The sequence below is a fragment of the Pteronotus mesoamericanus genome, unplaced genomic scaffold, assembly GCF_021234165.1.
Source record: "Pteronotus mesoamericanus isolate MK-2021 breed Mesoamerican mustached bat unplaced genomic scaffold, CSHL_Meso_final contig_75, whole genome shotgun sequence".
In the NCBI taxonomy this organism is placed as follows: domain Eukaryota; kingdom Metazoa; phylum Chordata; class Mammalia; order Chiroptera; family Mormoopidae; genus Pteronotus; species Pteronotus mesoamericanus.
The window spans coordinates 7,245,212-7,271,437 of NW_026555249.1; the positions used below are offsets into that span (position 1 = coordinate 7,245,212).

The following is a 26,226-nucleotide window of genomic DNA, read 5'->3' on the forward strand; positions in this document are numbered from 1 at the left end:
GGTTTGGAGTTGAGGTAGGAACTTTAGTAATATTTCACTATCTCAAACTCCAGCCTTTATTGAAAGATAAAGTGGGTGGTTTGGTCCAAGTTTTACTTCAAATTGTGCCGCATTCATTTATTTTTCAATATATTCTGACTTTTTAATATTTTCAATATCTTTTCAGATTCAATATGGACTCTATTCTTAAAATAAGCCTTAGCTTTTAATTTGTGTGCGTTTGGCTTTCTGCAGCAAGCCAAAGAGGTCTTCTCTCTGAGGCTCCTGTGTGCACATTATGTCTTAGTTTAGAAAGCAAAGCGATATTTAATCTTCCAAAGAAGTGTTTGTTGTATAGACTCCCCAGGGGAAACAGTAAACCCCTGAACAACTCTCTTCTTGAGCTTTCCACATTAGAAGAGAAAAATTAAAATACACTTTTTTTCATAGCGTTCAGCAGAGTTAACTTTGAGTACCTTAAACATTACAGTTAAGATATTTCCTACAGTCTAGAAATCTAGTTAAAATGTTCAAACAGGAATGAGAGAAGACTATTGGCCGAGAGTGAGCAATCTGGGTACTGCTGGTGACATCTGGGTATTGCATAGCGTCAGGAAGATGGAAGCTTAGCAAAGTGTGCTTCAGCCCTAACAAATCCTGTTGGGAAGTCACTCTGATTATCATTGCTATTTTTGCAGAATAATCAATACTAAAGCATCCATTCTTTTGCACTAATGAGCTGGTGGTCATAAAGGTTTTTATCAGCTCTGGGAACAGCGATCGATGGGCTTCAAATAAGTGCCCACTAATGGAGCTCAGCTCTGCGGAGGCAAGGAGCCGCTTTACCAAGGGGCGAAGCAGGCCTCCTTGCCCTGCTGCCTCGAATCAGTCGGAAGGGCGGGGTGTAGGGGGTCCTGAGAAGCTGGCATGTTGGGCTGTGAGAACGTGCAGCAGGGAAAGTTTTGTCATTGCTGGCATAGGACATAATCAGAAACCTGAACTGCTTACCCCAAAAAAAGCAGTCTTCGCATTCAGAGCACTTCCTCCTGATCGGACGCTGATAGGGGGCTGACCTCATCGCAGGCCTAAGGCTGCCTGTCGGAGCAGAGCGCTGCAGAAAAATGACTTTTGTGTATTCGTGTAACAGATGAATTGAAAAATGCTAGGTGTTGACTTCATTAAATAAAATCAACAAAATCTTTTCCCAGTTTAAGCTCTACATTGAGTTAACTTCATTCAAAATAGAACAAAAAGCCAGGCATTTTATTGCATAATCACTGAGGCCGGTGAAATTAGCACCATGACGGGGAGAGGCCGTGAGTGCAGCGTGGTGAGCGCGAGTGAGGGCCTGGCATGGACCGCTCCGCGGTGAAGACTGTCTCGGGCTGCGCCGGGCGGCCCCTTGGCCCCGGGGCCGCAGACCGGTCCCTCCCTGAGTGGTTTGGGCAGTTCACCTGGCCTCGCAATGACTCTGGTTCTTCCTCGGAGAGTCCTGGCCTCCCTGGCCTCTGGGAGGCAGCGCACTTGCGAGCGCCTGGCCTCTTGCACGTGCTGAGGACGGTTGGCTGTGGTCATTACGGATGGGAAGCACATTTTCATGTAATATCTTTTCCACTTTTGCTGCCAACGGTTTCCAAGAATTAAAGCGTGGGCCGTGGAGGGAAAAGGCAACCTATTTTAGTTAACACATTTTATAAAAGTTAAATGATTCCATTAAAACGGATTTAGTGTAACCCTTTTAAATAGTGACCTGGGTCGGATAACCATATTTTGAAGTCCTCACGTGCAGGAGCTGTGACGGATCCTAGGATGGGCTGGGTGCTTCCAGGATGCCTTTAGCAGAGATGAGGTTATGACTCAAATGCTTCCACAGTTTAAAGGTTGGAGATGCTGAAGACCCAGGAGCCAGGCTCATTTGAGAATTGTTCTTGGACCCAGGCCCTAAGACAAGGATGTATTTGTATTTGAAAGGCATTAAAGTGGAGGAGAAGGCTTTGTTTAGAATCCCCTCTTACTAGCTCCATACCCTTGAGCAAGTTAACTAATTTCTGAGCGTCAGTGTATTCATCTTTCCAGTAGACACGACAATATCTACCTCATAAAGTGGCGATGAGGAGCAGGCCACCATTGACCCAGAGTAAGGGCTCAATAAAGTTTCCCTCCCTCAACATGACCTCTCCTCCAAGAGCAGACGTGGATCACTTGGTAAACCCAGAAAGAGCAAACAGGCCAAAAGCATAGTCAAGGACACACTGATTTCAAGTATTAATAACATTGTTTATTGCTCTCTAAACAGCTCCTGTCTTCAAAGCATTTGACCTAAAACTATCCCTTATAAATAAACCATGCCTCCTTTGCTGTTTCTATTATAAATAGGAGCTTTCAGAAAATGTGGGTTCTGCGCTGGAGAACAGAAAGAAATTAAGACATTCTAGAGTCATTGGTGTCAGGACGGTACTTCTAAGCGAGACCAGCTTGTTGACTGGAAGGAGACAGAAGAAAAACTGTCACCGCCTCGCGAGACTTTGGCTCCCTGGCTGTCTTGCTGTTGCTCTGTTAGATATTTAAGAGGCATGATCATTCACACGTTGCCCACAACTGTTCACTGAGCTGACTCGCTTTCCCTCTAAGACCTAGATGAAAACGTGGAGTTTGCTGAGGGAAGAGGAGAGAAGGTACACGGAGCACCCAAGGAGAGAAAGAGGCTGGATACACACAGCTGGTGTGGATGTAGAGGCGGGAGTCAGGGCTGGCAAAGGTTAGACTTGGGGGATGGGATCGAGTGCCCCTAGTATTTACAAAGGAGAATCCCTTCCTTCATCTACACTGACTTATCTCTTGCTCCTAGAATCTATATCATTAGTAGAGCAGTTATTCTATCAATTTTTTCTAAATTGTAACTTAAATAGATTTACTGAACTAGCCTAGATCCTACCCACCCCTGGAAATGTTGTATTTGAATAAATACATTTCTAGTAACAGCCAATGTAGAGATGAATTTGTAAAACCAAACCTGATCTTAAGCAGTTACTTGGAGGATATTGAAAATTCCTAATAGTTTGATATGTTCACATTCCAAATGACCAAAAGGAGTTTCTTGTATTTACTGTGCATACTTTTTGTTATAATTGAATGATAGGAGTTTAAATGCATTTAAATAAAGATCAGAAAACATAATCAATGCCAGTGAAATTACATTTGATTAGAAATAAGGTAAAATGTATAAATCTGTATTGATTTATTTACTTACTATAAGGTGGAGCACCTACCTCACAGTGACTTGGCATTTATATGAACAAGCAGGGAAGATCCTGGTAGGACCAGAGCCCTAATTCCTAAGGCGCAGTGCTGAATAATGCTCACTGTAACTCAGAATGCGGTGCCCTACCCCAAACCAAGTTCTGGAAGATTAAAAGTTCAATATGTTAAAACAAAGCACAAAGAAGGAAAAATTAGTTAGAGATTTATTTAACTTGGGAGTGGGAGACAAATTAAAATTTATAACTCTGCTTTTTCCCCCTGGGGATCAAACTGCCAACCCAGGTGTGTGCCCTGACCAAGAATTGAACCTGCAACCTTTTGCTACCCAGTCAGGGTATTTATAGCTCTTGAAGAAATCATCTATCTAATAAAAAAGGTACACGGACATTATTTAATAAAAATGAAAAACACGTGTATATTTTAAAGTAATAGTATATGGCAAGCAAATTTAAAAAATAATTTTAGCAAATATTTTATACTTAGGCAAAGGGTAATTATCTTGATCATGTAAAGAATCTATACCAAATACATACACACACATATATAAACAAACTATTTGGATTTAGGAAACACTTGGGGAAAGTGCGATTAGGAGAAATGGTCAACATTATTAGATAGTAAATTCAAAGGAAAACAAACATGCATACTATTTACTCATCATATTTATAAATTTTGCTTGTTTGAACAAATTTTTAATGATAATACTCTCAGCTCCTGAGGTATAGGAAATAAGGTCTTGTCATTCACTAATGGAGCCGTAAACTGCTGGGCCATCCCGCTGAGAAAGCAATCCGGTAACGGGGATCGGGGCAGTCATATTCGTAAATGCACTGGTTCCCTTTCTCTAAACTACACTAAAAATGTATATATTCCTAGATATAATACAGCCTACATATATTTATCATGGTGTTCCTTACAAAGGTGAAGAATGCTTAGCAGCCTAAGTGTTCAACGACAAAGGAAGTATTAAGTAAATTTGAATAAAGTCATTGAGTCTGATATGAGGCCTAAAAGAGAAGCTGATCGTGACCATATATGGAAAAGTGTATTCCACGTGATTTCCATACATTTAAGTCTGCATGGAAACATTCTGGAAAGAAACCCACAGAGGCACTAACAATAGTTGTCTTTCCTCAGCTTCGAGAGGCAGGAAGTATGTGAGGTAGTCCAGAATGTGAGATCTGAGTCCAAACTGCCCGGGTTTAAATCTCAGCTCTGCCACTTGAGTACCTATTTGACTTTGATATTGAGTAGCTATTGGAACTGGGCACGTTTTAAGTTCACTGTGATGAGATTTCTCCACCAGTAAATTGGTGATTAAACAGCACCTACGTCCAGGGCTTTTTGTGAGGATTAAATTTTCTAACACAAGGAAAGCACCGCCAACAGTGCCTGGCATGCACTAAGAGCTCTGTGAAACATTAGTTTTTTGCTATTTAAGTGGCAGAGCCAATATGGGCAGACTTTTGCCGACATTTTTCCCAATCAACTTTTCTCTCTTGAGTATAGTACTATTACACCGGGGGTGGGGGGAGCAATATTTTCCTGAAGGTCCCAGAAGGCCCTGGGTCAGCTAGATTTTCTAGTCACGAAGATTCAGACTCTTAATTGGAATATCACAGTATATAGTTAAAATATAGATACTTCATGGTTGCTGTGACCCAAGAGTTGACACTGGAGTTGCAGTGACAGTTGAAATGAACTTGTGTCCCATTTCACAAGAAAGGAAGCCCATTTTTATAAGAAGTTAAGATTGTTCAATTTCCTTAAAGGACTCCTTGCATTCTTTGGAAGAGCTTGTGTCTACCCAGTATTCTCTCCCCATCCCCCAACTGCCAGCTTCTAGACAACTCCGTACTTCTCTGTAATACACATTTTAGTAATCATTGGGCAAAAAAAAGAAAAAAATTGAAATATTTACAATAATGGAATAACTAAATTTTCTAGAGAAAGAGGAGAAGGAGTAAATTTATTCAATACCTTTGTTAATTTTTAAACATTTCAAAAGATAGTATACATAATGTTATTTACATATAAAGTTATTTTTAAAAATATTTTTTAAATGTCCAGGCGCAGAAGGGTTATTAAGGAGAAAATTCCTTTCTCTTTCCCCTAATTTCCCTGAAGTTTTTAAAGAAAATTTTTGGGAAAAAGTCTCCTCATTTTGCAGTCTTCTCTTGCCAGGAACTAACAAGCCTGTACAATACAGTTGCCAAGGCAATATCAAGACCATGTAGACAGCAAGTGTTGTGTGCAGACAGGGAAGTGATGAAGATGGATTAGCAATGTGAGCAAGAAGAGTTGTTTTTTTTTTTTTTAATTGGAAAAAACAGAATGATACTGCCCTTTATAAGTGGTTATGCTAGCTGTTTAACATCTGTTGGTGTGAAGGAACTTCATTATTATAAGGCTTTTATTGTTTTATATTGCCTCATTCAAGGATACATCATTATATACAGTTATGCCCCAATCTTTGTAACTCTGTACTGAGCCATGTCAAAATTGATTCCACTGCATTTAAGTTGGACAAAGAACTTGTTCATTTGCTAAAATCAGGAAGAGCTTTTTTTCCCCTGTAAGTTCTACTTGAAGCCCTGGACTCAGCCAGACCCTTCCAGACTGACTGAAAAGACAGTTACACCCCTTACCCTCCAAACAGCACAAGTATCTGTTGCTGAAATAAATTGACTCTTGTCAGACAGGCATAAGCACCGGGCAAATGTTGTACTCATTTTTCTAGGACTGTTACTTCCGTTTCAGAAAAGACTCAGCTTTTCTACTTCTCTCCCCTTAGGCACGATCCTTGGATTTGCGCTCCGACCATACAAAATGAGCTACCGGGAGGTCAAGTACTTCTCCTTCCCTGGGGAGCTTCTGATGCGGATGCTGCAGATGCTGGTGCTGCCTCTCATCGTCTCCAGCCTTGTCACAGGTACCAGGTGGTTCTGTTAAAAGTGCTCAAAGATGCTTAGAAAAACAAGGGCTTTAGGTTTCTGCTGGATGCATGCTCTGTTCTAGAAAAAAAAAAAAAAAGTCCCTTCAAAATGATGGAAAGGCTGCTTTAGTAATGCATGAATGAAAATAACTTGTATTTTACCAATCACAAGAGGAAACAGATTTAAACAAATACGTAATCTGGTCTGCCTCCCTACGAAAGAGGTGCCCTGCTAAACACTACACAACCAGCCTTCTCTGACCACAGCGATCTAGTTGACAACGGCGTACAACAGGTCTGTTTTCTCACCCTCTTATCCCACCCAGATAACATCTGGTTGGACAGCCTATTAGCTATTGATGCAAGAATGCTTGTTCTCAGAGCCACCAGGACTTGAGCGGGAGCCTTCTTGGAAGCCTCATCAAGAGGTAATGCCCACAACACACTCGCCAACTCTGCTGCCACCAACACTGCCTTTTCCTGGTGAACCCGCATGATTTCATTTCCTTCTCCGGTTGTCCCCCCACCCCCGTTACCTTTCACGCTTGTGGGAGAAGGGGGAGGGGGTGGGAGATTTTCCCATCCTGATATTTTGTCAGTTGACACTTGGATTTTCAACGAGTGCAAACTTGGCAGGATAGGCTTCTGTTTTCTATGACAGCAAGATAACAATTTACACCCGCGTGGGAAATGGTTAGAGTCATTTGTGTGTGTGATTGGTGAATGCAAACGGAGCCAAGAAGCTGCAGGAAAATGTTACTGTATGTTCCCTTCCGCCCACTCTTCGTGGTCCCCACAGCCCACCTCTGACTTAGAGGAGCAAAGCCTGTAGGCGCTGCCCAGCAGGAGGGTTCCTGGGTCTGCAGCCAGGGCCCAGATCTCAGGTACTACTGACCCTGTTCTCGTTTCCACCCTCGGGGCACTGTGCCCCCTTAGGCAGGTCGCTCTGCCTCTGTGAGCAGGCTCTGCACACCTTTTCCCCTCGTAGGCAGTTCCCAAGGATACATATACTCTTGTTTCGAAAGCTGTGCATAGTAAGAACTTCATGGTACCCCTCAAAATTCTAAGTCTACTTCATGCCATAGGGGACTGGCCATTACTTGGACAGAAACTATGTCAGATGTTTCCTCAGTGCCTGGCCGATCGCTGCGGGCTTCCACTTGCCCAGGTCTTTGAACAAGCGGTTGCGTGTACAGGAAGCTCCCGCTGGGGAAGAATTGCCTGTGAGCCAGTCGCGCCGACAGGAGGGTGGGGGCACTGGTGTTTGAAGCTGGCCTGGCCCATTGCTGACCAGGGGTGACCTTTGCAGCCTCCGTTCTTAGGACAGAGGCTAGATTAATGCTGACATGAGGGTACAAGTTCATTTTATTATCCACACGCTGCCATTTTTCTGGGAAACTAGCTCTTCGCACAAGGCACTTAGAGGAGAGAACTCACACTGCCATTTTTTGTGCAGTAGGAATTTCCTCTTCACCCCCACAGGCCCCCACTGACCCCACTGGTTGGTGGCTGAATTGAGTCCCTGAAGGTCTCCTGGACACAGACTGCGGGGTCCTGGGCTTCTTTATCGTAGTTCTTCAAGGGCGGGTCAGTGTTTAGAGGTTTCCACTTTCTGGTAATTGTGCTAAAAACCCCATGTTACCCTTTATAAGGGGAAAGTCCTCATTAGGTATCATTTGAGAAAATATTATTAATACTCCCCCCTCAGTAGCAAGTCCTAGTTGATGGTTACCTTGAAGTGGGATTTCCTGGTGTCTTCTAATACCTAATACATCAAGTTTATTGAAGGAATAAGAGAGTGCACTGAGTAATTTTGCAGGAAAAAGGACTATGACGCAATCCTTTTCACATGGTTAAAAGAAAATTTGTGGGCAAACCTCAGAAAAGTCATCGACATTTAGCATATTGTTAAAGAAAAAGGAATTATAAGATGCAAACAACCACTGTGAAATGAACTTTTAAAATGTAACCTAACCCCAAGTTGGGGATGCTGTCACTTGGGCGCATTAAGGAGCGTCTGCTCTTTTCCAGGGCTGTGTTAAGACAAGGGGCGTAATTACTTAGTTTGTCAAAGGTCTTTTTAAGGTGTTGGTCTCAAAGGAGTAATTTCCAAGCTACACAGCAATTTAGATACTCATGATTAATTGGGATGCATGATTGATTCAGTAGGAATTCCCTTCAAAGTTTTAAGTACAATGATTCTAAACTGAAGTAGGGGATGAGCCAGTGAGAATGAGCAGGAGGGGTACGATTGCAAAGCACACGGACCCCTGGAGGATCCCTGTGTGTGTTGGGAGATGTCACTAAGCAAACGTGTTGCCCAGGGAGGGTCCAAGTCAGGGCCCACTGTTTTAGAACAGAAAAGCAAACTCAGATGCCTCCAGTAGCCAAGCAGATGACCTCTATATATGAAACTGCCATTTCAGGCCATTATTTGTTTTTCTCCTTTGCTAGAGTCATGGATACAGGGAAATATTTCTCTTCAGCAGGAGAAGTGACATGGACAAGTGTGATGATAAGTGGAAGGTGACCCAGCTTGCAGAAACTGGGTAGACAAAGGGAGGCAAGGAGACTCTCGTAACCTGAAAATTATCGGCTCCAGCCAAATGTTTCCATGTGTCGACAAGGGCCAACTCTTCTAGTTTTTCAAGAGAATCCAGAAACCCAGAACTTTTTAAGAGCCTCTAGATGTTCATGTGCTGATACAATGAACAGAACGCAACACTGCAAGCCAAACAGAGCACGTCTGCCAACCTAGTGCCGCCTCAGCTACCAGTGTCGGGACTCCGGTTGGAGTGTCGAGGCGGGAAACGCACTGAGAAACTCGTGCCTCCATCGGGCTTGCGCAGGGTTTCGTTTGTCACCTTGTCTGCTGTTGACAGGTCCATGTCAAAGCTTAACTCAACATGGAACAGCTACTAGACACTACATTTCTTGCTCTCAAAACAAATAGCCATTGGAAAGCCTCTCCCCTCCACTCTCTGGGTTTCTCTGTGCTGTGTCAAGCCAAGCTGGTCTTTCTGGCACCCAAACAGGAACACCAGAATAAGAACTCAGAGGTCACACTTTCATAGAATGTGTTTCCCAGTGGGACAGCGCTGGACAGGCGCAGTGCTCTGAGGTTCCAAAGCCCCAGGGTCTGTGCAGACAGACATTAAAATGCATGAAACCCTTATTACATTTCTTGGATTAGGCATGTGGTCCTGTACATTTAACTGCACTAAAGTCACATTTAAACTCTGAGAAACCTGATGTAGGTGTTTGTACTTGAAACATCATGTTTGAGTTGTGGCTCTAAAGCCTCAGCAAGCCGTGTTCTTTTTCCTGAATTTGAAAGACTAATCCTTCTCAACGTAGTTGGTGTGAATTAGCATTCCAGAAGCTGCCAGGGAGACCTGGGAGAAAGCCTAATGGCTAGATTTGTAACTTTTTTTGTTAAACAAGAAGAGTATGTCTGTGCCAATCCTCCACAATAAATAGGAGTTTGGCACCAATTTCTTTTGATTGGGTCAGGATAGACAGCCAAATGAGACATTTCATGCCAGAAATATGAGTAGGTTTGGCTGGCTTCATCTGATTAAATTCACTAGATAATAGTTAAATTCCATTTCAGGTTGTGCTGTGCAGACGTAATTATCACCTCCTGTTGACTCCTGAATCTTCTCACAAAGCTAATGCTTTCTTCTTTTTTCATTCTAAGTGAACATTCCTCCCAATCACTCACTGAAAAGGAAATCTTTTGTGTCTCCAGTTTTCTGGAAGGGGGGTCTTCACTTTTGACAAGCAATCACTGTGGCATTGGGCAAATTGTAAGAGAGGTTGGTGGGGGGTTGTCCACAGCAGCAGTAAAAGGGAACAGCAATGTCTGGGGTAAGGCCCACTGAGGCAGGGCTACAAAACGCATGTAGTTTATCTGTGAACTCTCACTCGTTCATGTCAGCCCCCGAGCGAGGCACAGAGGGTACATGAATACAAAGGTATCGTCCCCAAGAAGATGTATGTTGGGTGGGGAAGGGGAAGCTTCCCTGCACCGCTTGAATTATACAATACATGTAAATTCCAGTTTCAGCTCTAAGGGAGGATCCCCTGTACTCCCAGCAAGAAAGAGTATTTGATGGATTTTAAGAACATGATCCCAAATCTGATTTTTTGAGTCATGGCATCATTTACTGAAAATGTTCTTTACATCAACATATGTTTCTTCTAATGCCTCAGGTTGTTATGGGAAATGGATGTCTCTTGTCCCTGGTCTTGTAATGGAAATAACAAATGGCAGCAGAATGGAGTCTACATGATACTATTGCCTGAGACCTGAAGGTAGTTGCAGGTGTGGATGAGGTATTAAGTACCCATGAGCACCCAAACAAGGCTGTGTTTTACCTGGAATCCAAAGGATTGAAAGGGAATTGAGAGGGATGGCTTTCACTGTGTGATTTAAGATTAATGAGGGGGTTCTGCACCACCAAAATAAATACCATTGGATTTACTCCATTTGGGGAAACACTGATCTGAAACAATTATCCCTTCCAAGTCATTGTTCAGCTTCTGCCTAAACATTTCCAAGGATAAGGGAATCTTTGGAACCCATCTGTCCTTGGAAAACTCCAACAATTCTGTTGTGCATTCAAAATGAAACAAATTTCTAAATATCAAACAAAACAAAACACCTGCCTGCTTATAATCCCTCTTCCATGGGACAAGTTCAAGGATGTGACACATGTTCCTTAGGCAGCTTCCTTCCAAATCTCTAACTGGGAGACTCAACTATACTTGAAGCCAACAAGCCTCCTCACCAGCAAAGGGCTCCCTTACCTGAGAAGATAAAAGTAGAGACAATAAATGTACCTCAGAGTAGGGCCTTTGGCTTCAGAAAAAATGACAGTTGCAATAAGTGTCATTTTTGTCATTTCATTTAACACAAGAGGGCAACAAATGAGCTTAACAGTTCTTAATTTGTAGACACATGAAGGGTTTGTTAAGGACTTACCAAGACTTAAGAAAAACGTAATATAAACTACTCCTTGCCACGGCTCCAGTGTATCGCAGAGGCCTGTTTGAAATACTCCAGACACTTCGGCACCAGAAAAGGGACTGCCGACTACTGATTCATGCCCTCTTCCCCACACCTCCATGTTATTGGAGGAAACAAACAAACTGAGAAGTATCTCCCTGGGTGGGGAGGAGGTTCATTGAGCCTCCCATTCATTCTCTGTAAAACGAAGGTGAAGCCGTTCCCATGTCCTGGAGTGGCTGTGAGGACTACACCTGGCACATAGTCCCTGCGCAGTTTCATGGCGCTATTGGCAGTAAGAGCTGCCGCGTAAGAGGTGTCCTGGTGATCCGCATGGTACAAATGGAAACTCTAGGGCAAGAAGAGAGAGCTCAGTCCAGGGGCCTGTCGCTAAGCTTCCTGATCCCTCACGTCTCATTAGTCTGTGAGCCTCACAGCGACAAGAAGCCGGAAGTTCATCGAGTAACAACGTGGGAGCCCACCCCCTCGCCCGCCGCTGGAGGGGCTGGTTCCCGCCCTGCAGCAAGGGGTGTGGTTACCTTATCACCGCTGCACACCTCTGAATATTATCTTTGGTTATACAGCGCCCCAGGCGTCCCTGAGAAACTCCAGCCCCAGCGTGCGGCCCCTGCAATCGATGTGGCAGCACAGTCCACGCACGGCCTACCCGCTGGGAGCAGAGCGCGCCCGCTCACTCAGCTTCGGACAAACCGAGTCCCTGTCTCAACACGCGAGCACGGCCCTGGTGGCCTGGAAACGAGCCAGAAGGAAGCTCTCGCCGGGCTCGCTTGAAGCCAACTGGCTGGCCCTTCTTTATTTTCTCTCTAGGGCTATTCAGAAACCTGGGAGGGGAGGCTTTCTTCTTTTTTCATTCTAGCCAAGTAATGTCCATCTGGAGAGGGAGGTTGTAGCACAAAATGGGAAGACCGGTCTGAAGGGTAAAGAGACCACCTGGCTTTTTCACGTCATATAAGAAAGGAAATCCGGGTAATTCAATGCTGCTTTAAATTTTTCTCTTCTTTCTTTTTTTTAAGTGCATATGGGCTTTGGTAAAGTGTTGACAAAGTCATTTAATTCTAGCTGTCCCAGAAAATGTTTGCCTTTCCATTGCAGACAGTTTCATGCAATGAGTATTGCTGAGGTTTTTATGGACCAGCCGCTTTTCCAGGAGCTGAGGGTACCAAGAGGAAGAAGTCAAGGTCCCTGACTTCAGGGAGTGCAGAGTGTAGTGGGGACATAGACTTGTGACTGAAACAGCACACGGTGATGGTGACCTGGGCAGGATGGGCCCGGAGGCCGCAGAGCAGGAAACGGGCGACGCCACCTCCCCTCTTCCTGACTCTCTGCTTTTCTGCCTTCCTCGTCAGGAGCAGCTCCGTTAGCAACGAAAGAGCTTTTGTTTGGTTTTTGTTTTTGGTTTTCGGTCCCGCCTTGTTTCTCTCACACCTGCCTCTTTCACCATTAAATGCAATAAGAGCCAGGGTGGGACCCTGAGAGGCTCCCAGCAAAAGTCACCTCAGGCCATGTGGCCTTCCAGACAGGAAGTCAGAAAGGAGAGGCCCGGACAGGGTTTCAGCCCTGGAAACTTTCCCTTTCGTACGGGAGCCACTCAGCTTTCAGGGGGCGAGCGAGCCAGGCAATGGGAGCCTGCCTGAGCGGGAAGGCAGGGAGAGGTAAAATTGTAACCTGGCACCTGGCACCACGAGCGGGAAGCCCCTCTCCAGCGCGCCCAGAGGTGGCTGTCAGCTGCCACCTCGCCTAAGCGTTCCGTCCTCAGTTAGTCTGCTCCCTCTAAGGCCCGCCAGTGGTCCTAATTGCCCACATGAAACCACAGAGAACGACAGCTCTTCAGGTGCTTCCAGAGCACACCTGAGCTCAGCCCAGGTGTCCCCATTCTTTTCATGTGCCAAGCTCCTCTAGGCCCTTCACCACCATGATTGCGCTCCCCTGCACCCCTTTGCGTTCCCAGAATTGAACCCAGTGTCCCAGACATCACATGACTGCGTAGGGACAGTGACCTGGACCCAGCTCTCTGCGAATACCAGCAGCTGGCTGTTGTATAAACTGCCACAAACCATTGGCTCAGAGGATTTCAGCCTGTGGTCACCTAATCCCTCAGAATGGAATATTTATGGGGAAAAAAATGTTTTTCTGGTAGAAATGGAATTGTTCTTGAGTTGAAAGATCAGAAGGCCCAGGTTCAAGGGTCTGTGGGAGATGAGACTTTCCAGAAAGCGTGGGCCTGCGTGACTTGGGATTTCTTATCTGTGAAGTGGAGCAGCTTCAAGTTTGCCTGCGGCTTTGATCAGTTCTAGTTTGTAAAAAGTTTCTGAAGGTTTCTTTAAAAAAGAGAATGTTAAAGCGGCCTTTAAAATTAAATTATTCTCTAAGAAAGATAAGGTTTTACCAGTTTGATGATTTCCTTCAAACCACGGTTGGAACTGCAATGTTGGGAAGAGACGCTTTCCTTCTGTGGATTTAATCTTGCTTGCCAGGAGAGCAGGTCTCCTGATGAATTCTGACAGCCATTTGTGCTTAAGGACCAGAAGTGGTGGGTGGGGGCCGAGGGTGCGGGTGCTCCTTCAGGAGCCACCGGCTTGTGCACATCTCACCTCTGGCGATCATAGGAGAATTTGTTCGGTCCAGTTCAGATCAGTGACACCGCGTGGGGCGCAGCGCTCAGGCTCCACCTCCCAGCCGCCCCAGAATTCTTCAATTCGTCGGTCTGAAGTGACGCTTGGGAATTGATGTCTCTTTATAGTTCTCCAGGTAACTTTACTGTGCACCCAGAGTTGAGAACCACCACTCTACTACAGTTTTTCTGGAATTGTTCTTTGGGACGTCATCACTTAGTTCAGATCTGTGTTAGTTCAGATACCCTCTCTCCCAGGAAGCCTTCCCTGGCTTTCTTCTGGCCCCTACTAACACATGCTTCCAAAGGAATAGCTTCATTATTTATTCCTTACAGTTTTCTTTAAAGTCATTGAAATAAAATGCACACCTACCATTTGTATAAGTAAGGCAATATAGAAATACACAAAGCAAACCACAAAACTGCTCCCACACACACACAGAGATACCAGTCCAGTGACTCAGATTTAATGGACTTGTGCTAGCAGACCTGCTTATCCCGGAAATTATTGGGAACCTGCATTCCATTATAAAAGACTTCTCTGTGTCTCATAAAGCCAAGTTAAAAGATGCTAGAGTTTCTACCTGCAGAAAGACAGAAAGAGAGAAAGGGATAGACAGAGAGAGAAAGTTCTACAGTCAGACAAGGCTTTCTATGACAAGGTCACGGACTGCATGTTCCCAGGGGTTAGTACCCTGCCTTCCCTGTGTCCCATGTGTAGTGGGCGTTCCGTGACAAGCAGCAAGAAGGTTTGGAGTGGTGGCATTCTCTGCTGGAGGACTGGTCTGCCGGAACGATCCAACCAGTTCTGAGTCCGGATAGAATCTAGGTTTCTGCAAATTCATTTCTCCAGGCAAGATCCACTTCTTGGTAGCTTCTTCACAGAGAAGATCTTTGCAATAACCTCAGGTCCGCAGGCTGCGAACCGGTGCCTTGCCCACAACTGCACTCGTTTTACTCACCCAACAATGTCACAGCGGTGGGACACCGCTTTCAAATGTTCGTTTCCCGGACTTCCTCATACAGGAAAGAGGCTTTGCCACCTCTGTATTTATTTAATTTTTTAAACAAATATTTGAGTTTCCATCTGAATGTTCTTTGGAGAGAAGACACGTCCCTTAAATTACTAAGGAGTTTTCCTTTCACAAGGCACTGAGTTAAGAACGGCCAGTACCTGAGCTCTGTCTAGGGGCAAGTGCGACAGTCAGAAGCAGCTCTTGGCTAATCGTGTTGGACAAGTTCTATGAGAAGGGCAGGGTGATCGAAGGCCTCCTAGCCCACCCTGCTGAAATGACATCCACGTCACCAGGACTTGTCAGTACTGCATTACTGCATGTGTGTATGGACACACACACACACACACACACACACACACATACACACACACAATCTTGCTTGATCTCTAACATCCCTGGGCCCCCCTTCCACACATACATTCCCTCTAGCAACTGGCTTATTTTGAAGCAAATACCAGATATTTCATTACATTTCTGAAAGCAAAGGAAACATAAGAAAGGTGTGATGTTTTAAATGATTTTAACACATTTTATGTCTGTCTTAATGTCCTAACCCACGCACGCGCGCCTCCACCGCTGTCAGTCACTTGAAGAAAGCATTGCCAACCGAGTTTGTTACTCTCTCCATTTCTGGCACCAGCATCTCGCCAGTGCTTCATCTTGATTATCAAAACTCCCCCTCAGCCAGAACATGATAGGTCTTTAATAGGAAATAATGCAATAAAATGTTTACACTATGAAATTTGGGGCGGGGCACAATTTTTCATTATAGCACAAGCTGAGTGTGTAAAAGTCCACGCATAGCTGGGTATGTTTTTCCTTTTTCCAAAGTCCTGCCAACTCTAAAAAGTACTGTAGTCTGACCGTGCCTCTACTGTAGTAATTCCTCTTTAATGTACAACTTTTCTAGAATTTGTTTCTGTACTTTATAAGATTTCTCAACTCGATTGTTTCTATTTAAGCTGTAATTTCAATGTATTGTTCTCAGGTGTTTGAGATAACAGCTCAAGTTTTATTATTTTGAAACTGTCTCCCAGGACATATATTGCAAAAATTTCCCCAACTTGTAACATAGTGATAACATACAAAAAATCCTTAATATCAGCATATCTAACCTACACACACTATTTAAGGAAAAAAATGGAAACATTAGCACTTCTGTACTAGAATCTTGGAATCCATGCTTAATGACATATCTGAAAACATTCCTGTGGTATGTGCCCCAAAGACAGCCTCAGAGTCAGACATTAATGTGGTAGTTCTTAAACATATTTAGGAATAAAACTAAAAAATTCATAACACTGCTATAGGTACATTAAAAATGTCTGCATATTGAATTCCATGTGACATAGAAACACATTTACTATGAGATAATATGGCTCTTATGCAGTATAAGAGCAGAACTATAAGCACATTTCTGTGAACAGTATACACTATTGTATCGAAGCATGATTGACAATGTCAGATTTTCTAACATCGATTAGCTATACTATTTCTTAGTTTTCAAGCCCTTATTCTACAATCATTCAGGGGGGTAGAAGGCAAGAGATTTTAAAAACTTATAGTGAAAAATCTATAAATTGTGAGAATTCATTCTATTGACTTTATTTCTATGTTCCCTCTGAAGTGAACACATAGTGTCATTAGAAGAAAACATTTGGGTTGAACTTACAGAGAACACAGATGTTCTATGGGAACATGACTTGAAGTCACGATGTAATTTCCCACTAAATAAACATCTGAACACTAACATAACAACTACCAAGTGAGGTCGAGTGCCTGGAAAGTGCTCTGTATACCACGGAAGCACGTTTTCCTTCTGTGAAAGATGAAGGTGCAGCAATGCATATCAGACTTTCAACCTCTGAGACATACTTATCACCCAATCCTGCCATTCACTGCTAAGCTCCCTTTGTTCCTTAGAATGATAGAAACCTATTTGACAGTAGAAAAAGAGGTTCTCTCATTTATATAAAGTCCCTAAAGTTATTTCTTGGAACTGGTAGATAGGTTTATCTTTTTTCAAAATTGTACTTATTTTTTAATAGCTTTATGGAGATATAACTCACATGCATACAGTTTACCCATATTAAGTATAAAATTCAATGGCTTTATTCAAAGCTGTGCATCCATCACCACAATTTTAGAACAAATAACCTTTGCTATAAACCCCTAAGGATCCCATTCCCCCAGGACTAGGCTAACACCAATCTGTTTTCTTTCTCTATAGATCTGTCTATTTAGGACACTTCACATAAATAAAATCATACGGTATATGGTTCTTTGTGATGGCTTCTTTCACTTAGCATAGTGTTTTCAAGGATCACCCATGCTGTCACATGTATTAATATTTCATTCCTTTTCATGGCCAACTGTGTTCCATTGTATAGACATACCACATTTTATTTATCCATCCGTCAGTTGGTGGACATTTGTGGGTTTTGGTTATTTTTGCCTATTATGAGGAATGTTGCTATGAACATTCATGGACATATGTTTTTAGTTCTCTTGGGTATATACTTTGGAGTGAAATTGTTGCATCCTATTGTAACTCTGCTTAACCTTTGAAGAACTGCCAGACTGTTTTCCAAAGTGGGCACAATATTTCCATTCCCACCAGCAGCGCAGGAGGGTTCTAATTTCTCCACATTCTCACCAGCACTTGTGTTTAATTTGTCCTTTTTGTTATAGCCATCCTAGTGGGTATGAAGTGGTATCTTACTGGGGTTTTGATTTGCATCTCCCCGATGGCTAGTGATGCTGAGCATCTTTTCACATGCTCATTGAGCATTGGCATGTCTTCTTTGGAGAAATGTCTATTCCAAGGGTGTCCAATCTTTTGGAGTCTCTGGGCCACACTGAAGAGGAAGAGTTGCCGTGGGCCACACATTAAATACACAAACACTAATGAAAACTGATGAGCAAAAAAAGGTTTTTCTAGCAAATTTACAGTTTTGTGTTGGGCTGCAGGTTGGACTCTATTCAAATCTTTTGCCCATTTTTTAATTGGGTTTTCTTTTTATTATTCAGCATTATATATTAAAATTAAACTTCTTAAAATCTCTGAATATTAGGCTATAACAGTGATGACTTTAAGTTTGTCATAAATCAGAGTTACGGTCATTTTTGAGAAAGATCGTTTGCTGTGATTATGTCCAACTATAAATAAGCACTCTCAAGTTCTTGTTACAAAGTATAAAGCAAATAATAAAACAATGGTAAAAATGACTAGTTCTATAGTATTCTATTCTTTTGAAATAAAACTTCTCCCTTTGCCCCAGTTGGATGGCATTTTCTAATACAGGGGCATTTTGTTTGTCTCAGGTATAGGAGGATTCTTGTTTTTACATTTCAAAATAGTAAAATCCAAATATGAAGTCTTTGGCTGTCCTAAAAATAATTGTTGTAATCCTTTAAAATGTAGATATAAGTGCATCGATTATAAGTTTTTGGTACATTAAAATACAATGTGTCCATTTCTTTAGTTACAGTGAATAAGAGTTAAACACAAGGCAGGTGGCACAACAATGTGACTATATCAATGTTTCTGAACTGTACATTTAAAAATGATTAAGATGGCAAATTTTATGTTTTTTTACCACAATAAAATTTTTTTTCAATGAGTTAGGTGTAATATTTTAATGTGAATTCTTTTTGAAAGGGGCATTCCAAACGGTTGTTTGCTCATCAACCTAACCTCCCACGGTTAGAGTTTTTACACAAAGATTTGGAAGGACGTCATACACTGCTGGAGTCCCAAAGCGTTCTCCCCATTTTCTCCCTAACTTTCCCTTGTGCAAATGTGCGGTACAGGTACCGGGGTTGTCCAGTGTTAGATCCTGAGGGTGGTGAGCAGATAACCTCTCCTCGAGGAGACCTTCCTCAGCGGCCCCTGCGATTTGTCCTGAGGAGGTGGTTGGAGTGGGGGTGGGGGAAGAGCCAGGATGAAAGCTCTTGCTGATAGGAATCTCCCTGCTAGGAGGCGGGTTTTAAGCAGCTCTGCGGCAGTTGGGTACATCTCAAGGTCCAGAAAGGTCCCGTGACTGAAAGTAGGGCTTTTGTAGTACTGTTGAATTAGGTCGACGTAGTATGTCTTTTTACTATGTGCTGTAATTCCAGGTCAGTTATTTCCAATTCAGAAAGAAAGTAAATGTTTGCTCTCCTTAGGTGTCTGCGCTTGGGGGATTGCAGACCCGCCCCTCGGGTTGTGTTCTTTAGGACACTCCCCTTCTTAAAGCGCTAGCTAGTCGTCAAATTCAATTCTTGAACTCTGTCATTGAAGAATGACTCCTACTGCCTTTTGACCATTAGTTAAACCAAAGTGAAGCTTGCCAACTGACCATTCTCAGAAATTTGGGGTTTTTTTCACTCTGCTTCTATCTCATGTCTGGAAATCCCAGCAGTGAGTTTTTTACTTGATGGCCTGTTTTATCATGGTATTGATTATTGCTCATTTTTATGCCTAAATATGGTTACAGTCCAAGCAACTTCTTGCATTGACTGTTGACATTCTCTTGCAGATATCTAAGTACTGCCCATACTTAATTACAAGTCATTTCTTTGTGTAAGTTAAAGAAAACGCCTAAAGGTTCTTTGGTGTGAGCTAGATGCAAGCCACTGGATAGTCTTTAAAGAAACAAACTTTCGTTGGTAAGGGAAGCTAAAAACGGCTGGGTCTTTTGAGGCTGAAGCCAAGGAGGGCGGCGTCGGTCCTGGTGCCAGAGGCAGGATGGAGTATCATCTGAGCGAGGAAACACTGGAATTTTAAAGAACACTGATACAGTACTGTCCGAACTGTCCTCAATAACGAGGGCTGGCTTTTTTTCACTAGCAATTGGTTTCCTCTGTTTATTTTGCTGTTTCAGATGATCCTTTCTGTGTTGAAATCCACACAGGGGTCATAACATTACAATCCTCAAAATAAACAAACTCTTCCAAGCTTTTTTGGAAAACTCAGTGTTGAGCATTGCTCAGTAACGTCTGCCCCTTCCTCCGAGATTGGACAAAACCACACTCGGGTGTGTGTGTTGGCTTTATTCTTCAGCCCTGTGACTTGCTTTTGGTGGCTCAGGGCCAAAGAGTCCGCTCCAAGTGCAAGCCACATGAAGGCAGACAGTGTGTCTCTGCTCTGATCAAGCTTTGTAGTAAGGCTCCTCAGTAGGTGCCACACTGGCACAGCGCAATGCAGTGCAGTGCGTGTTAATGGTGGCAATTTAACCTCCCTCCAGGGAAGTGGGGTTTGGATATTAGAAGGAAAGCAACTTTCAGCCTCATATTTGTGGTCTCTTTAAGGAGGAAATTCTACCAAGTGGTTTCTAAGTCTTTGCAAACTTTCTATTTCAACATTTCTATTGCAAGGGCACTCACAAATAATGCTCAGTGGGATGTTTTGAGGGAGACAATAAGATTCCTTGAAACTTTGCGGGTTCAAGTCATTCCTGCCTCTGTGGCATACAAACAGGCAGAAATTTAAAAGTACACTGTGTCCCCCTCGTGCTATTGTGCTATCGGGATGTCAAGTCAGAGGTAGAATCAGTCCCATGGGAGGTCTCTCATTGAACTCTTCTCTGTTCACAGCCCTGGTGTCACCAGCCAGAATGTGTGTATTCTAATGAAACATAGATCCCATATGACACCACTTTAAAAAATACATATTTGTAAGAGTTGTAATGGAACGAGGCTGTGCCCACCTCATACTCACACACGAGACATGCAGAGAATGCTTTGTGATTCTGCACAATTAAGTTTTTGGTTTTCACTTGTTTCTCTTTAATTACCTATTGGAAATGTGTAGATTTTCTTTTGTATTTTCAAGTGAGAGTCTAATTTCACTTGAAATCAGTGAAATTAGTAAATCATTTTCCTCTGGAAATATTCGAGGAGCCCTGTGAGTATCTACAGAACGTCACTGTTAACCAATTTCTGTTTTCGCTACATGCCAGTCATAATGCAACTTATTAAGAAGACTGAATGAAATCATTTAATTATTTCCAATGTAAAAAAGGAAGAATTAGCTGCCATGAATTTCTCAGGAGCAAAGCCTACCTGATCTCTCCAAATAAATATTTTCATTTTTGATATTCAATCAAGATACACTCAAATTCAAATGTATCTTTTGTTGAGTAGGATATTTCTTTTGGCATTCAAAATGATTCCCAACTTTGCTCAGAAAAGAGAGAAGGAAAGATCAAATGTATTAAAGCAAATTTAATCCTTTTTACTTTGGCACATTATTCCTGCCAATCTACCTATCGGCCTGCTCATACCAAAAAATATGGTGCATAAAAAAATTAAGACAGAATTAGTGATTCTTTCATGGAAAGAGACTTTAGTCAGCACCAGAAAAAGGCAGATTTTGGTCAAATTCTGACTGAAAAACTATTTTCTTAACAAATACCCGGACTCCAATTCTTCTTTTTATTTTATTTTTACAACTAAAATCAGTGTTTGAGAAAAGACAGCAGTCATAATAATGACACCTTAAAGAAAGCAGTTTCTTTTATTATAATTTATCACATTAACTTCACAGCTTTTTTTGTTTCTTGTTTTTAATTTATCCCAACCCTTTTGTGGAGAAAGCTAAAGGAGGCTCTAATTTATGTGAGTTCGTCGTGAGTGTTTGGGGGTCCTGTTATTTGGGTCATCCATTATTTTCTGTAACATTATAAAGTAGGGATTAATATAAGATATTCAGTATTTCTATGTAATCATTTAGCATTTTCTTTTAATTAAGGCATTAATTAGCATTAAATTTACCATTGGTTTATATTTATCCTTTTTGGGGGGGACCAACCACATAAATATGCAAGAAATAGTATTTTATTCTTCTGAACACTTTTCTATTATTATTTTAAAAAGTAATTGTACTGTCTCAGTGTTTCAAGGAAGTAAAAAAGATTTGTATGTTCAATTAATTTATCTACAGGCAAGACTATGCCACTCTGATCAACAAGTTTTGAAAACTTTAACTTAGGAACTTTTCAAGGAAATTTGAGATTTGTGTCAATAAATGTTTCTTGCTGATGACTACCATAATTTGGAACACAAATTAATTCGAGCCTTAAAAATATACCATTTTTGCTCCCATAATTAGTCCGATCTTTGGACAAGTTCCAAATGCATTCTGTACCACACCTCAAACTGTCTTTTCTGTAGAGTTTGGCTTTTACAACCTTTGGCTGCCCTTGGAAGGTATTTAAGACTTTGATGGGCTTTGTTTACAGAGTGCTTTGTAGGATAAACCCTCTGGCCTTCTTGTGACACTGTTACGGATCCCATCCAACTTCCCACAGGCACTGATAGTGGAAATCACATTCAGAAAATGCTGCCTCGTTAGGAGAGGCCTGAAAAGGGTTTGTTTAGGCACAAACAGGTTTAGTGTGTGACTGGCCATTAGAGATGACGATTCTCTCTCTATTTTTTCCTTCTACCACATATATTGTGAAAAGACTCAGCTGAGGAACGAGTAGGATTTTGGTGACTGTAACTGCGCTAATGACCTGTGCGGTTCAAGGGTTATTAAAATTTCAATAGAAGAAAAAAAAATACAAAAACAAAAAAAAGTTCAAGAGAAAGGGCACAAATGTACATTTTTATACCACATACAATGAACAGTTCAGTTCTGTTATGTCCTTTATGTGTGTTTAATTATGAAAGTCAGAAGTCTATCCTAGTTGAATGAATTTATCTGATTAGCTCATGGGTAAAAGATTCTCTGAAAAGTTAATTATGTCTAACACAAAAATGGATAGTAGACTAAATTCCTATTTTTAGTCTTCCCAAAGGAAAACATAATCTTATCTTCTGTTGGTTGAAAAGATCAAGATTGAAAAGTGAGCAGGGTTCTAGCCTTTCTCCAGCTTATTTGTCTGTTAAAAAGAAAGATCTTTATATCTCTTTCAGGAACTTTTTCCCAACAAATTTCTTCTAAAACTATTCTTGATTGTGTTGAAAGACAAGGTATAATATATAGTTCATATTGAGAAAATACTATAAAGAAAAGTCTAAATTAATGGTTCTCAAAATTTTTCTAGTCCCACCATACCTGAGTGATAAAAATCACTCTTCTTAGTAACAGTAGCTAATATAATCTCTTATTTTGTTTTTACTGGTGTGGGGAGAACAGAACGTGTATAGTTTAAAAGGATTCTAAAGATTTTCCTGATACCCTGATACTAATGTACCTCACTCTCCAACCCTTGAGGGAATAATTCTCCAACTGAGAATAATTGTGTGAGTTTTCCAAAAATAAAAAATTATAAAATGCTCTACATGGATTACATTAGTGCATTTAAATTTGACTCAAACTCTTGGGAACATTGATTAACTTGCAGTTCACTTTCAGGAATAAATCACTGGACAGACATGAAAGTCAAGTTTGGGAATGTCAGTCTACCTCACTGTTATTTTTGGCGGTGCCCAACTCTTAACGTAGAGGCAGGTGGGGAAAGCAGATTAAATTTTGGGTGGGCTTGTCCACTGTCTCTACCTTGACCTCTAGCCCCAGGATGAGAGTAAAAGCCTTCTGTTCTAGAAACAGGATAGGGCTTTCCTATAGTCTGGGAGAAGACTGGTTTGTTGCCATCATTTATGTCTAAAAAGATAAGGATTCTTTTCCCTAAACATAATCATAATCTCCATTATCACTTCCTTAAAAATTAACAATAATCCCTTCATAGTATTATCCAGTCAGTTTTCAAAAATCTCCATTTCTTTTTCTCCCTCTCTTTTAAGTTTGTTGGTTTGAATTAAGCCCCATTTGTCTGTTGAATTTTCTTTACATATCCTTTAAGTCCCTTTCTCTTCCTCTCTTTCTTTCTATCTCTTTCTCTCTGTCTTCCCCACCCTTTTCTTTGGCAGTTTGTTTCCCACAACCTGCTAATTACATCTCCCTGGTGTTGCTTAACGTCTTTCTCTGTCCCTGGGACCAGCTTCTTTAGACTCACAAAAATTCTCTCTTTTGTTTCCAAAGGGGAGGAAGCCGCGTGGTGAGCCCCTCGGTGTATGCTTAGCTGCAGGTGTCCGCAAAGCGTGCTTAGAGGCACACTTCCCATGTCACCGTCCTAAGCCCTCCTCTTTCCTAGCAAGGACTTTCTCGTCTCTTTTGAGGTGTGAAGATTTTACAGCGCTGGTTCATTATTAGGAAGACGATGCATGCATGTAGAACAAATGTAAATTCAGCTATTTAGATTCAGAAAGAGTAGAGAAACTACTGAAAAGTTGTTTTTGAAAATTAAAGGAAATATAGGAACTAGGGGCTAAGCCACAAAGGTAGCCCCTGCTCAGACTTCTCCCCATCCCCAGGCTTGTTGACTTGACCCCCTCAGCTCCGGCTCCTGACTTGGGCCACTGCCTCCCCCTGGGCCCAGACAGACCTCCTCCACCCAATTCTATGGCAGCAACTCCCTTGCCAGTTGCTCTGCCTGCTCCCACTCCGCATAGGGGCTTGCCCTTCTCCCGCATGCTTTGTCACCTGAAGACAGTATGAACTTCCTAAAACTCAACGATGGCTCCTGCTCTTTCCATCTCATCTCTCACCACGCCCCCTCACGTCTGCCTGGACTCTTCTCCAGCCTCTTCCCCTGACACGCCTCCTAGTCCTCCGGTCTTACTGTGGATGTCACTTCTGCCAGGAAACCTTGCAACCCAGTGCAACGTATTCGGTGGCCCCACTGTTCTTCTCCATCACCTCCAGGCAACTGTAGGTTTCAGGAAAGCAAGAGATCATTTTGCTTGGCACTTCATCCCTGGGAGCTGGCCACAATCATTTTCTGAGATCCCAGAGAGTCCTCAGTTATTTTAGAAAACGTCATGAAAGTCTCCTCTTTCGTGTACAAATGTTTGACCCACTGCATAACATTTTTCAGAGCGGTTAACAAAGCTGCGGCTTCTCCTGAAACTGTTGCACCGCTTCCTTGGGCACTATCAGGCCAGAAAAGCCAACGTTCTGGCTGTTGGCTTAGAGAAATATTGCACCCCTCTGCCAATGCATGCAGCTGGCTTATTTTTTTTTTCTTCTTTTTAAACAGGCAAAGAGAGCTTTGCCATGCTTTTTCTGGAAAGATCACTGATTCAATCTTTCCATTAATATTTGGTGGAGTGCCCACTAACGCCACAGCATACAATTCTGCCCTCGGACGTGTGTGCCGTTTAACACCGTGAGCACCCCATTGGCGTTTTCTGACTGCCAGCCAGTTTGCTTCCCTGATAGGCATTTCTGGATACGAGGAAAGATTTGTTTTGCCCTGCCCAGCTCCAACTGGTGTGCACGTGCGCACACACACACTCACACTCACCCCGTGCTTTCTCCCCCAGTGCCTAAGATCATCTGTTCAGAGTGTGGATGGTGAGTGCACACTGCAGCAGAATAGCTGGCTCTCGGGAACTTTCAAGGAGAGAAAGGGCATCTTTCCCTCTCCTGGAACTGAGTACAACAGCTTAAAAATAGAACAATGTGTGTTTGGTGTTTTCTTTTTATCCTCTGCATCAATAACAGGTATACAGTTACAGACACAAAGAGCTGGATTCACGTCTTCTGCACGCCTCGGGAGAATTCCCAGAGTTACCCAGGAGCGAGAACTGGGCCTAAAACGTTTAGTAAAAAGAAAGTAACCCAATACAGCTCTGTGTTACTAACACTGCCGGATCACATGGCTTCATTATCCTCGCCGCACAGTGACTCTGGGGTCTAAAATGCACAGTGGGAGAAAATGTCACCAAGAATGATTCCTAGGCACCAGAGAACAAAATACAGTTAAAACCCCTAAAAGCTGAATTAGAGAAACTAACACTGTCAATTGCAGGCTTTGCCCTGGCTAGGGCGGGGGCGGGGGCGGGGCGGGGGGCTGCAAATGGCCAAGCTTCCGCCGGAGAGCACAGGCACCGCTTGCTAAGCCAAAGGGGAGAGGTCAGGGTGATTCGCTAGTTTGCTTTTTTGTGCCGTTTTGCTTCTCAAGTTTTAACGCAACCTCTTAAAAGCACTGGCCTCACGCGCGCTTTGAGATTCCATTCCTCGCCCGTCTGCTCTGTGGCGTGTCCGTGATTAATAATGGTGTTACTGAATGAAGAGATTCGCTCATACTGTCAATGTGCGGAGAGGAAGGAAGCGGCCTCCCTTGCCAGCACGTTCTTCCGCAGCTGCTTGCCATTCTTTCTCCTTCGCTCTCGGAGTAAACGGTTCAAAACAAATTTGAACAGATGCTAGGTGTTTGGCAGCGTCGTGAGGGGTACTAGTTTTCAGATTTGGGACTGTTTCACATCTCCTAATGAAAGTTTCAACAGCTTCCACGCCTTCGATGGGTTCCAGCATTCGCCTAAACGCCTCACTTCCAACTCCGCTTTTACCCTTCGCGAACTCTTGTAACCTGTGTATTGTTTCTGACGCCACCGCTAC

The 26,226-nt window shown here is 42.7% G+C and overlaps 1 protein-coding gene across 1 annotated transcript in view; it reads left to right on the forward strand.

The window, feature by feature from the left end:
- SLC1A3 (solute carrier family 1 member 3) overlaps positions 1 to 26,226 on the forward strand; it is a 76,969-nt gene that overhangs the window by 16,248 nt on the left and 34,495 nt on the right. The window contains exon 3 of the mRNA XM_054583945.1: positions 6,035 to 6,172. Within this exon, the coding sequence (XP_054439920.1) occupies positions 6,035 to 6,172 (138 nt within the window). The remainder of the gene's footprint in view (positions 1 to 6,034; positions 6,173 to 26,226) is intronic.